The sequence below is a fragment of the Papilio machaon genome, chromosome Z, assembly GCF_912999745.1.
Source record: "Papilio machaon chromosome Z, ilPapMach1.1, whole genome shotgun sequence".
NCBI classification, from domain to species: Eukaryota; Metazoa; Arthropoda; class Insecta; order Lepidoptera; family Papilionidae; genus Papilio; species Papilio machaon.
Window position 1 is genome coordinate 8,827,864 of NC_060016.1, and position 12,068 is coordinate 8,839,931.

General features: G+C 32.3%; 2 protein-coding genes across 4 annotated transcripts in view; both read right to left on the minus strand.

Annotated features, from left to right (window-relative positions):
• Window positions 1–1,567: 1,567 nt before the first annotated feature.
• Window positions 1,568–7,989, minus strand: LOC106717126. The gene is made up of 5 exons (XM_045686139.1): window positions 7,924–7,989; window positions 6,735–6,913; window positions 2,911–3,061; window positions 1,953–2,831; window positions 1,568–1,672 (listed from the first exon to the last, which is right to left on the minus strand). The coding sequence occupies exons 1-5, from the start codon at window positions 7,987–7,989 to the stop codon at window positions 1,568–1,570; spliced, it is 1,380 nt and encodes a 459-aa protein (XP_045542095.1).
• Window positions 7,990–9,682: 1,693 nt separating this feature from the next.
• LOC106717309 (carboxyl-terminal PDZ ligand of neuronal nitric oxide synthase protein) overlaps window positions 9,683–12,068 on the minus strand; it is a 105,243-nt gene continuing 102,857 nt past the window's right edge. For 2 of the 3 annotated variants that reach the window (XM_045686046.1, XM_045686045.1), the window contains one exon: window positions 9,691–10,853. In XM_045686046.1, the coding sequence (XP_045542002.1) occupies window positions 10,056–10,853 (798 nt within the window). In that variant the 3' untranslated portion in view covers window positions 9,691–10,055. Of the gene's footprint in view, window positions 10,854–12,068 lie in introns of all 3 variants that reach the window. The other variant, XM_014511147.2, reaches the window with a different exon arrangement.

Sequence of the window (12,068 nt, forward strand, 5' to 3'; positions counted from 1 at the left end):
TGGTCCAGCACACGCTTTAGGGCCTCTGTGTAATAGAAATAGGTGACATAAACATACATTATAATTTCTTAACGGTCGATTAATGTCTTAATGGACTGATATAAATATTAATATATAAATAAAAAAATAAATGACAAACTTCATAAGTGTTAATTATATATTTACAAGTTCTGAAAATTGTCCTACACATTATCTAATTAACATCTGAAATGTTTTAAATGTAGCTAGTAATCTATATATATAAAAGAAAGTTGTGTTAGTTACACCATTTATAACTCAAGAACGGCTGAATCGATTTGACTGAAAATTGGTGGGCAGGTAGCTTAGAACCAGGAATAGGACATAGGATAATTTTTACCCCGTTTTCTTTTCTTTTTTTTTTATTCCGCGCGGACGGAGTCGCGGGTAAAATTATTATATAAACTAGACAAATTGTATATAATGTTACTAGCTGTCGACCGCGACTCCGTCCGCGCGCAGTTAAAAAATGGGGGGGGGGGGTATGAAAAATAGATGTTGGCCGATTCTCAGACCTACTGAATATGCTCACAAAATTTCATGAGAATCGGCCAAGCCGTTTCGGAGGAGTTTAACCACAAACACCGCGACACGAGAATTTTATATATAAGAAAATACTTATATTTTACAGTATCACTAAATTTTATCTCACAATTTTAAGAAAATAACTGAAATAGTGAAATAAGGTAATGGACACTTTGTACAGAATTGTTTTTATTTAATCTTATAGAAAAAATAGAAATAAATACCTTGATGTGTAGATTGATCCACATCATCCACTGGTGGTTCATCGCATGTTTTGACACTGGATTCATCTTCATCATACATTATCAAATTATACACTTTGCAAATACACAGCAGACATGAGAATAACAATATGAATATGGTAATCGCCACATAAGAAACATAGTTGAGAAGCTCTTCCACTATATCTCCTGGAATAATTTTTAATCGTTCAGAAAACTGTATTGATATCAAATTTGTATTGTAAAAGACAAAGCTTACCTTCCATAGTTCTTAGAGGGATAGCAACGCAAATTATGATGGAAATAATGAGGTTATTGTTTCGTTGGTTACACTGTATACCTGTAAAATTAGAAATAAAGGTATTAACAATACTGTTGGTGTACATAACCTTATGAAAACTCTCAAATAATAATCAACATTTCTGGGTGCATTTTTCATCTAATGTACTAATTAATTAAATATTGTTCGATCTCATACAAAAGTAAACTTAGGAAAACTATATCTTTTATGCAATAAAAAACAAAATAAAATCTGAAATGGTACAATTATTTTCATCATCATCATCATCAGCTCACTATATGTCCCCACCGAGTTGACTTCACACATATCATTGAATTTCTTCTCAGATATGTGCAGGTTGCATCACAATGTTTATTATTTTACTGTTATAAAATGTGAATGTTTACATGTATGTATGGATGGATCGATGTTTGCTAGAATTTCGATTGATTCAAGGATTTTGATAAAATGTGTGATGTAGAAAGAACATAGGTTACTAGTTAAGTTTTTTTAATACTACTAGTTAGTCAGGAATTTCTTGACAAGCTGTCGCATGTGAAATCATGATAAAATGATAATAATTCTCACCAGTTCTAGACCCAAGTGGTGATGCTGCAACCACACTCTCCTGAGCAAATAGAAACAAATATTCATTAGTTACCTTATATCCATTTCCTAAACAGAATGTCTCATGACAGAATAGTAATTATATCTCAGTTTGTGTATGTCATGTCATACTACAGTTTAGTTATTTTGCAAAGTATTAATCTGTTAAAGCTACACAGCAAATCATAAAAGATAAAATCTGTAACATTTTATTACAGCAATTAAAAGAAACTTGCCGTTGAACCTTGAAGAGCTTCAACTATCTTGAACTATTAAAAAATATTGATGTAATTGCAACATACCTCATAATCCTCATCATGAGAAACTTCAGATTCAGTTTCTTGTTCCAAATTGTACTCATTTAAATAATATCCCAGGTCTGAATTTTGTTTTACAAGCCGTAGTTGTTGTTTTAACTCGGGCTCCACTAGTCGCTCCAATGTTGTCTCAGATTCTTCCAATATTGGCTCCAAACGTTGTGTAAGCTTGAATTTATATTGGGCAATCTGATGCCTAAATGGTTGTGTCAAATAGAGTTTCTGTTGTTTAATTATATCCCAAATATTTACTTTTTTTCTCTCCACATGATAAGGGTTTTGCAATTTTATCAAATCTGGTTGCAAATTATTCTCTTCCTCGCCTTGAAATTGTTCACACATCCGATCTACTTTTCTGGCAAACTTGCTTTTGTGTTTCTGTGAAACCACTGGCTTAATTGGGCCTGCCAATTCCTCCAAGGTATATATTTTTTTGTTGGATGCACCAGAGAGGTTTCGCACTATTAACAAATCTGGTCGCCTGGTCATATTCTGCTTGTACTCAAATTGTTGACTTGAAATATAATCTATTGTTTGTTCTAACTTCAGCTTTTGTAGTTCGGCAAACTCAGGCTTTAACAGATCTCCTAAACAGGGTTCATACAGTGCAAAGTTACCACGAACATGTACTTCCCTAGATTCCATATCATGGCGTTCCCTCAATTGTGGCATTTGGGGTTGCATCATGGGTTCCAGATCATTTGCATATGTGTTTTGTTCATATTGTGAAAACTTACTCACAGTGCCATTATCCATTTCATGTGGTTCTTGCAATTTTGGTGAATCTGGCTGTTGTTCTACCTTGTGTTTTACAGCCAGTAATCCTACCAGCTTCGATTTTACTGTTGCATCAGTTGGAACAACCTGTTTAAAAAATTGCTTAACTCAATCTAATTACAACACAAATTCAATCAAAATAAATAAGAAACACAAAAATACGTACACTATTTTCTTCACTTATTAGGCAAGAAGCATTATCTTCGCGAGTAAAAGTGAAATCTTCTGAATGTTTTGTTGGCACAAACTTGAACAATTCCACGTATGTTTTATTTTGATTTGGTATTGGACGGTTATCATTAGATTCTTCTGCCGACCTACGATAAAAATGAAATCAGCATTTAAAAAACGTTATAAATTTTAGAAGCAAATATATTAGTCGCATTTTTAACGATGAAGTCACTGCAATGATGGAATTATCTTGACAATTTATACTACAGTAAAGTTATTGTTTTACCCCGTATTAAATACATCTCGTTGTCCCTCATCAAAATAACGCCGCCATTTTTCTCGCAGTATCGAATATTTAAAATGTTCCATTATTGATTTCCGCGAAATCTAAACTTGTAAATAGAAAGCTTTTAAGTCTCAACAAACTGAGCTTATGTATCATGTGCGCCGTGATGGCGCTTGAATTGTTTGACTGGATTAAACTTTAAAAAAATGTGGGCTGGATATATTGGAAATAGGGAATATGTAGGGAACAGGATGTGTGAAAAACGTGGGAAATGATAAAGTGGAATGACTGATCGATAGCTTGTCAATGCAGATTTGACAATGAGTTGAAAACGCCACAGAGCATCTCAGATAGATTGTCTTTGATATGAATTTATTTTTCCTCTATGTAAGTTAATTTTATAAATATTTTTCATTTTTCATAAAAATGTATTTGATGAGTAGAATAGTATTTCGTAATCTTTGATATTAATAATCCTCTGATTATTTTAAACTAGCTTTTACCCGCGACTCCGTCCGCGCGGAATAAAAAATAGAAAACGGGGTAAAAATTATCCTATGTCCGTTTCCTGGTTCTAAACTACCTGCCCACCAATTTTCAGCTAAATCAGTTCGACCGATCTTGAGTTATAAATAGAGTAACTAACACGACTTTCTTTTATATATATGGATTAAGACAATGTTGCCCTTGCTTTCAATTTACCTTTACTCTCCTTAAAATAGTTTTACAGTATGCATTTTTACGACCTGACCGATATTACTTAAACACGGAAAAAAGCTATAAAAATAAGGTAAATGCAAAATTTAAAGTTATGTTAATTGCATAAAATATTAAGAGTAACTAAGAGGTTGCGGTTGAAACCTACCAACATTGATGTTATTAATAACTTCCGATAAGGTGTTTTCGAGTCTAGTCGATGCAATTAATGTTATGTTTTATGGACTTTTAGGATGTTTGCAACGTTATATTGCAATAAAAACACGGTGGAGAAAATAATCACGTTTACTCTTCTTTTTGTTATATTCGCAACAACCAATCATAGACATTTTTACATAGACATATTGTGCCACAGATTACAACAAAACTTTTTATTGGAACGAAGTTCCTTATCGCGCGTTGTGAAAGGGGGCTAGACGGAAAAAAATCTTACGAAAAGTTGTCACGACACTTTTTGCTGTCTGTCTCTTTCTCACTTATAGAACACGACACTCTGTCTCTCTCTCTCTTATAGAAAGCAAGCCAGATATTTTCATTTCTATTTCGCATTGAACAGTGTGGAGTCGCGACTTAAAAAAAATTATTACAATTCCTTCACTAATTAATTGAAAGGAACTTCGTTCCATCCGGGTGTCCCTTGACACCTCTCAAGTTTTTTTTATTGAAGTCTATATTTCACAATTAATAAGCGTGTGTCAAGAACGTCTTTGAGCATTACGATAAAACTATGCTGCAACTGTTATAATTGTAGCAGTAACCAGGCCATAGATTGAGAAGTTGCAATTTGAACAATTCAATCAATCAATCAATCGAATCCATCGAAACCATTGTTATTTTTTCTTTTACAAGGTGACGGACGACTAAACATCTTTCTTTGTCATCTCTACCAATTAATAGAGATTTTTTATATGTATCTACATTACTTTAATGTACACATACATAAATATATTTTGGGAAAACCGAAGAAAAAAAGGAAATAAATACATCATAGTTTGCTCAAAAATTTATTTATAACACTACTTTAAAACAACTCATTGTTTTTAGTTATGAAGTAAATATAATACCAATAAAATAATCAGTCAGTACACTTAGCATTCTCACAATTTTATTAAAAATAACTTAAAATTTAATTAATATTCAAAATGAATATTCATGAAGCCAAATAGGAGCTCTATAATGTAGGGACTTTTATCATAATCCTTTATATCTTACAAAATACTTTAAATGCCTTCTCGCAATAAGTCATAAGACTTATAGCTTTGTCCTTCTTACGTAGATTCAAAAAATGATTTTAGTACATTTCGCCCTCCTTCGCGGTTCTTTAATTGCGAGTAATATACTTTTTCTGTCAGTAAATGATATTAAGCCTAATGCTAGATTGAACAACTTCTTCAAAAAGATTAGGTATTTAATAAAGCGTTTTATTTAGTTGATTGCATGAACAACAGCACCAAGTTGGTTTTCACATGCACATTTAAATATAAGGCAGTGTTTAATTATTTCGCCACCACGTAATCGAGTAGCAAAGCACCGTACCTTCCTTCTTTATTATAGTTTACTATTTTTATTATTTTATTTATTATCATATTATATTTTTGTTATATTTAGGTAGTATAATTTGTGTCACAAGCCTTACCAACCCAACGTATAGTTTGAATTTTGTTCCTGTTAATTCATTTCCTTCAAGCATTCTTATACAACCTTCAAAACATTTAACTCTTTCTTAATCTAAATTATCTACTAGTTTTCACTTACTTTAGTTCTTTACTATAATTAATTATAGTGTAGACAGTCTTCGTGAGAAGTAGCAGAATAACTAATCATACTTAATTATATCATTTATCAGTTTTTTATTAGTCACTATTAAAACAGAATGGCACTAAAAGTAATAGAGCCTAGAAATGTTTGAAAATTTAAATTTTGATATTTAAAAGTTATATTTATTTAATAATATAAATTGATCGTGTCTTTAAGTCTAATAGGCGTAAGTACCCGATATCGAAATATTTGGTCGCTGTATGCCATTCAACCTTAATTATATCTAAATTACGAAATACGCTAGAAATGCATTTGTTTCGATTTGTTCATGTTATTAAATATTGTTACATTATCTTAATTCTATTCATTGATTCTATTAAGCATAATACTTATATTAACGATAAGGCAATGGAATGTATATAATCAAGGTAGATTAAAAACCTTTAGAAAACAGCAGGAAAATAATCAAACGGACGGGTTAAAGCAGAGATACCTATATGTCAAACATTCTTTTTAAAAGTGGTCGTGTCTTATACTCTGTGGTATTTTTTTTAAAGTTCAACAATGAGCAGTAGTTAATCGACATTTTTATATGCTTGGTAAATTATTAAATTAAATTACATCAATAAGCTTAATATTTTTATAAGTTTCAAATATATAAAATAAATCAGTCTGCATTCTACGCTTAATTAAAACATACCAAAAATTCAAAAAATGGAAAACGGTTTAAGAACAGAATACGGCCTCTTGTTTTAAATATTTTGCTCGCGTACCACCAACACACTTAAATATCGAAGTGTGATTTAATTGTCCATACAATTAATAACAGAGACACTAATTGTAATAGGTTTCATTAAATCTAACGCATTAGAAAATGTACGAAAAGAAGTCTAATTTGGTTGAGAATAATAAATATTTTCTATTTGTGTGCACCGAAATGAAATTGATAAAGTGTAAATTGATCGCTATAAAGATTTAAATAGAGCGTACGGAATATCTTAATTTAAAGCGAAGTATGTTTATTCATCAGAACTTTTCTTCTGGTAAAGCGTAGAAACATGAAGCGTCGTTTCTTCTTAGCCCCCATTTGTAGGAGGAGGTTCCTAGCTTCAGCCAGGGTACCGGGCTCAGCCACCTCTTCCACTCCGGAGACGAAACCACTCTCTGGTCTTGATAGGGCCGGCGCAGTGTTAGGTAGCAGCGAAAACCAACGGTCAATCTTTGCACTCGAAGACAACTGATATAAAAAAAAACAAATGTTAGCTATAGACCGAAATGGCTATCTGTGGGCCTAGCACGAATATTTGTGACAATCACCTTCGTATAGTCATCATCACTACGTCAAAATTAGAATAAGTGTACTTTACGCACGATATGGGCAAATTTATTTTATGCACAAATTCTAAGACCAATATTGTCGATGACGATACGATGACGCTTGTCGCAACTAATCGTTCTTGGTCCATTGAACTGGTGGGCAAGTCAAACTAAATAATCGCAGCCCACTACCGCCCCCCTATCAATGTCAAAAAATGCTATGGTTATTTTCTATGTCAATGTAGGTTCTATATATGTATTTTCTAACATCATAAACCTCTCACCGGTTTATACACATGGTTTAACTTAAAATAAAGTCCTCAGACCAATTTAATAATCTTAAGTTAACTTTAGGACTGGGTTGTATTATTCGGTTATGGGTTTAATTATTTAAAAGGTTCGTTTACTATTTCTTGTGATAAATAATGGACTATGATGGCAACAGTAGTTTTCTGTAGCCATAATATCATTACAATATTTAATTTAGGGCGTCTAAATTAAAAAAATACTCCCCCTTCATTTTCATCTTCTATTTCTGAATATATACGCTGAAACTCCTATTCAGAAATATATTTTTGCTATGTTTTCTCAAAGACCATGAAAGGGAGGATAATGTTTTTTGTACAGGTATGTATTTTCGCTATGGAAAAACACGGTAAGAGAGATACACAGGTAATCTTTGCTAATGACACTTCGTTCACCTTTGTCTCCTACACTTGTTGACATGGTTTTATCGCTTTCTTATTATGACTGGATCTAGAAACTGATGAAATATTTCCATCTAAAAAGGAACCGTAGCGTCATGTTACATTGATGAAATTCAGATACATATATAATGTAGGGTACTGTAACTACTTACAAACAGGTACAGTCAAGAATGGGAAGGGAAATTGGAAAAGGCGGGAAGGGCGAAGATGAAGCCGAAAATACCCCAGTTTCTGAAACTCCGCTCCACTGTCCATTTGAGTAACGCGATCCATCAACAATGATGTACATGTCTATAAATTATTTTAATCTTATTTCTAATGGATATATATATAAATAAAACATCAATAAACATCACGTCTACCTTTATTTAAGTCCTGATTTCCACATTGAGATTGAATGAAACTGTCTACTACAATAATCGACTATATCATGAATAGTCCAATAATATTTGAATATGTCATAAATTTTTAAACATTAAATCCAATATTGTTGACTGACAATCTATGTAAGTTCCTCGGTGCAAGTCTATGTCCCAAACTGATGTTTACTCTTTGGTTATGTCAGCCTTCATTCCTTAAACTATTTATTTAAATACAATATTACATAAATGTTGTAAATAGACACTGATTACCGATTAATATTTGAATATTCATTTAATAACTATTTTTAAAACATCAATAAATCTTTGTCTAATTTGTAACTATTGAGATCTAAAAGTTAAACATTGAGAAAGTTAACGTGCGTTTCCACTGCCGAAGCACGTATAAAAACATCTTTTTATATATTTTTTTCTAACAGTATGTTAGAATAAAATATGTTTTTATACACCTGTTTCGCCAGTGGAAACTGGTAATGGATTAAACATGAGTGCTTATAATGTAACTGGATGTTCGCAAGGGAATCAAGCTGCATTTTTTAAATCCTAACAACTATTTCTATAATTATATTCTTGATATAGTATAACATCAATAACAACTAGTATTTAATATTATTTATAACAAGTTAGAAAATAAAATGAATAACTAAAAAAAAAAAATAATACGCACTGAGCTTGAATAAAGTAACCAGAGGTAATTAGATAAAAAAATTTGCTTTTTTCAATTTTAATCGTGAATTTCCACTGACAAAATAACTGACAAAATAAACACAAAACATATAGTCTTCCCTCTCATTCTCTTTAGTAAAACAAGGGACAGAGAGACAAAAAATTGTTTTTGTGCAGATGTTTAGGTAGTACAGTCACTGTTATACCTAACCGCTTTTTTGCCTAAAAAAATAACTATACGATAACTTAAACGTAGGAAAAAATGTCGAATGTCAATAAAAAAAATAAGTTCGTAAAATTATATAACCAAAGCCGAAGATAAATTGATGTTTAAAATGTAGGCTTTTATAATAATAGTAAAATGATAACAACAATGCATTTTTTAATACAATGAAATATAATAATATGTAAGAAGGCAACTATTTCTATATTTTTACGATGGCTATTACAGTAATTAATCAAACATTTTGTAATTTCTACTTTTAAATTGATAAATATTTGACTATTTTACTATCATGACTTTAAAGTGAACAACAATTAATTCGAAAAACATCCAGATATTCAAAAATTTTTTTTTGGGTTTTTTATTTTTTTTTTGTCCTTTAAATATGTAGAGCTAGTATCTATTAAATGTTAAATGATCCTTTCATAGTAGTGTAGTCCTTTTCTCAAATACAGTTATCGATCGTATAGTTTTGTAATCCATTCCCGACTTTTTTATTCTCACAATTTTGATTTCATTGAGTCCGTTACTTTTTGAAACAGAGTAAGAATTTATAATTGGGCGAGAGTGATGCTTAATTTTTTTAATAATAGAATATAAATAATTTGGCACATATCTAGTAGTAGAAATATATGTAGTTCCTATGTAAAATTTTGACCCTAATAAGTCTTTTTTAAATATATATGCCTGAAAAATTCTAAGATATATTGATATAGAAAATCGAAGTACAAATTTTGACCTGTATGCGAGAAAAATATTGTATATTTTGCATAAGTTCCCGTAGGATATGAATTAGATATGTAGTGGAAAATGCACTTAAATAAAGTTTATAGATACGAGGACTAGAAAACGTTTAATAATGGAAATAAAATAAACAATAAAACTATTTAAAACAACGCCCGTCTGTAAGTCGACAAACTTTAATATTGGCACCTTTAAGTTTATCGTCCTAAGACGTATTTAAACAATTTAAAAACTATATATGTATCATAAATTGTATACGAGAAACTACAATAGAATCTTTAATAACTAAAATGATTAAATAGGGTAGGATAAGGTAACTTGACTCGAATGAACGATGTTTGTTTACTTAGTGGTGTGTCGTGTCCACTGGGCTCGTATGGCAGCCATGAGCTCGCTCCTGTTGGGCACCTTCTCGCTGGTGGAGCGTGTGATTGGTGCGGCGGCGGACTGGCCCGGCACCTGCAGCGATGAGCCGGCACTCGGGGCGGCGCTCTGCGTCTCCGGCACATCCGCAGCGCTCCCGGAGGGGCTCACGGGCACAATGAGCCGCACGCGTCCGTCCTCGCCTGTCGCCTTCAGAGTTATATTGTGCGACAATGGCATTATGTACGGCTGCCCATCCTCCGAGCTGGAATCCGCAGAGGAATCCTTAGAGCTCGAATCGGAGCTACTGTCGATCGAATTCTGGGAGTGAGCAATGCTCATCGCATGAGCCAAAGCGCTTATTTCCTCGCTGGAGCATGAGCCTTCCTGCGCAAGCTGATTATTCAGCAGGCTTATTAAGTCGGAGTCGCTGAACTCCGAGTTCAGCAGCGGAATGTCGGGAAAACCCTGGGTGTTCTGGTAAAACTCCTGATTGTTGTTATCGCCCTGGTCATTCAAGAATTTCATGCTTTGGAACTTCTTGATAAGATAATTTTGTATCTCTTCGCTGGTCATGTTGGCTATGTTAAGGTTCTCGTTGTTCTCGCTGTTAGTAGGGCTGAACGGAGAGCGAGGCACGTTGTTGTTCTCGACGTTCTGATCTTGTGCGGGTTTGGTTGTCTGTGGAGCGTTAAAGTTGATGAGGGCGTCATCCTCGGCTTGCTCGAGATTGCCGTTTATCTCAACTTTACCTCCATCTTTAGCAGCGTCATTTTTCTGTACCAGGTAGCGTAAGGAAAAAAATAATGTTTTTAATATAAAATTATGAAGTAAATAATTAATAGATGTAAAACATTTAAAGCAAATTACTTAGAAAAGCGAAAAAATAAAATAAAAAAAACAAATGAACTTACATCGATCGAAAATATGTTAACAAAAAATTAAGCATATTGGCAATCCAGTTTTATATTGCATCACAACACTTACGAAAGCTTTTATACTAGGATTCATTTAACCGACAGCCACGTGGTTTATTTTCTAAATGAAAATCACGATTGAAACACTAACCAATATACTTATATACTTTTTAAATCGAGCAGTCGGTATAAATATCCATAGTGGCTTTCTTTCAGTTAACGATATCACACGGTTATCGTAATAAAAACATGCATAAATACATAGAAACATGAAAAATAACGTAAATTATATAAAAATCGTTCCAATTAAAAGCAATATTATAAATACGTGTGAATATATCTAAAGGAAACTATAAAACATATAGTTTTACAGAACTAAATCAAGTCCTCAATGAAGTCGGTTTGAATGCAAAATTTAATTTGGTATTTTAATTTGAAGTCTGTAAGAACACCGACATAGTTGGAGAGGCCTCGGTATAGTGGGGATAATTGTATTGATTATATTTAATTGCATTCCAGATTGCTTCGAGATTAAGTTTAACGAAGCGGATATTGAGTTAGAAGAAAGACCTACAAATATATAAGTAATCTGTGACGTTACTGCGGCTTGACTCTCTTAACTTTGCTTTAATAATTGATACAATCGGATCGACGGAAAATACTTAACCTTTATTAATGCTTAGAAGAAAACGTCTGAAAATGATTTGTAAATTAGTGAATAAGATGTAATTCCTTTTTTTAGTTTACTTAAATTAATTTGTAAATGATTGTTGTTTGAAACGATTCTTTTCAATTAGTCACCAAGATTTTTTATAATTTAATATGTTACATTAAACTGATGTTAATCAGTAAATGAGAAATAAGCCCAAAACGCCAGTCACATAATTATTTCTGAAGATTCATATTAATAGGGAGTAAAACCCAAAGTCTCAGAAGATCACGCACTTGAAGTAATTAATTAGAAACGTCCGTTTTAGCGTGATTGGATATCAAAGGCATAATACAAATAAAATATTTAACAATCGCTACAATATTATTGATGGGTTTTTGCTGTCGTAAATAAAAAAAAAAATAG

Bases quoted from the DNA above. Each gene is read 5' to 3' on its own strand.
- LOC106717126 (XM_045686139.1), bottom strand. From the start codon at position 7,989: ATGTACATCATTGTTGATGGATCGCGTTACTCAAATGGACAGTGGAGC. The intron at 3,062-6,734 runs GTTTCTACGCTT...TTTTTATCGTAG, and splicing joins AAGAAGAAACGACGCTTCAT to GTCGGCAGAAGAATCTAATG. The intron at 1,673-1,952 runs GTATGTTGCAAT...CTATTTGCTCAG, and splicing joins CTCATGATGAGGATTATGAG to GAGAGTGTGGTTGCAGCATC.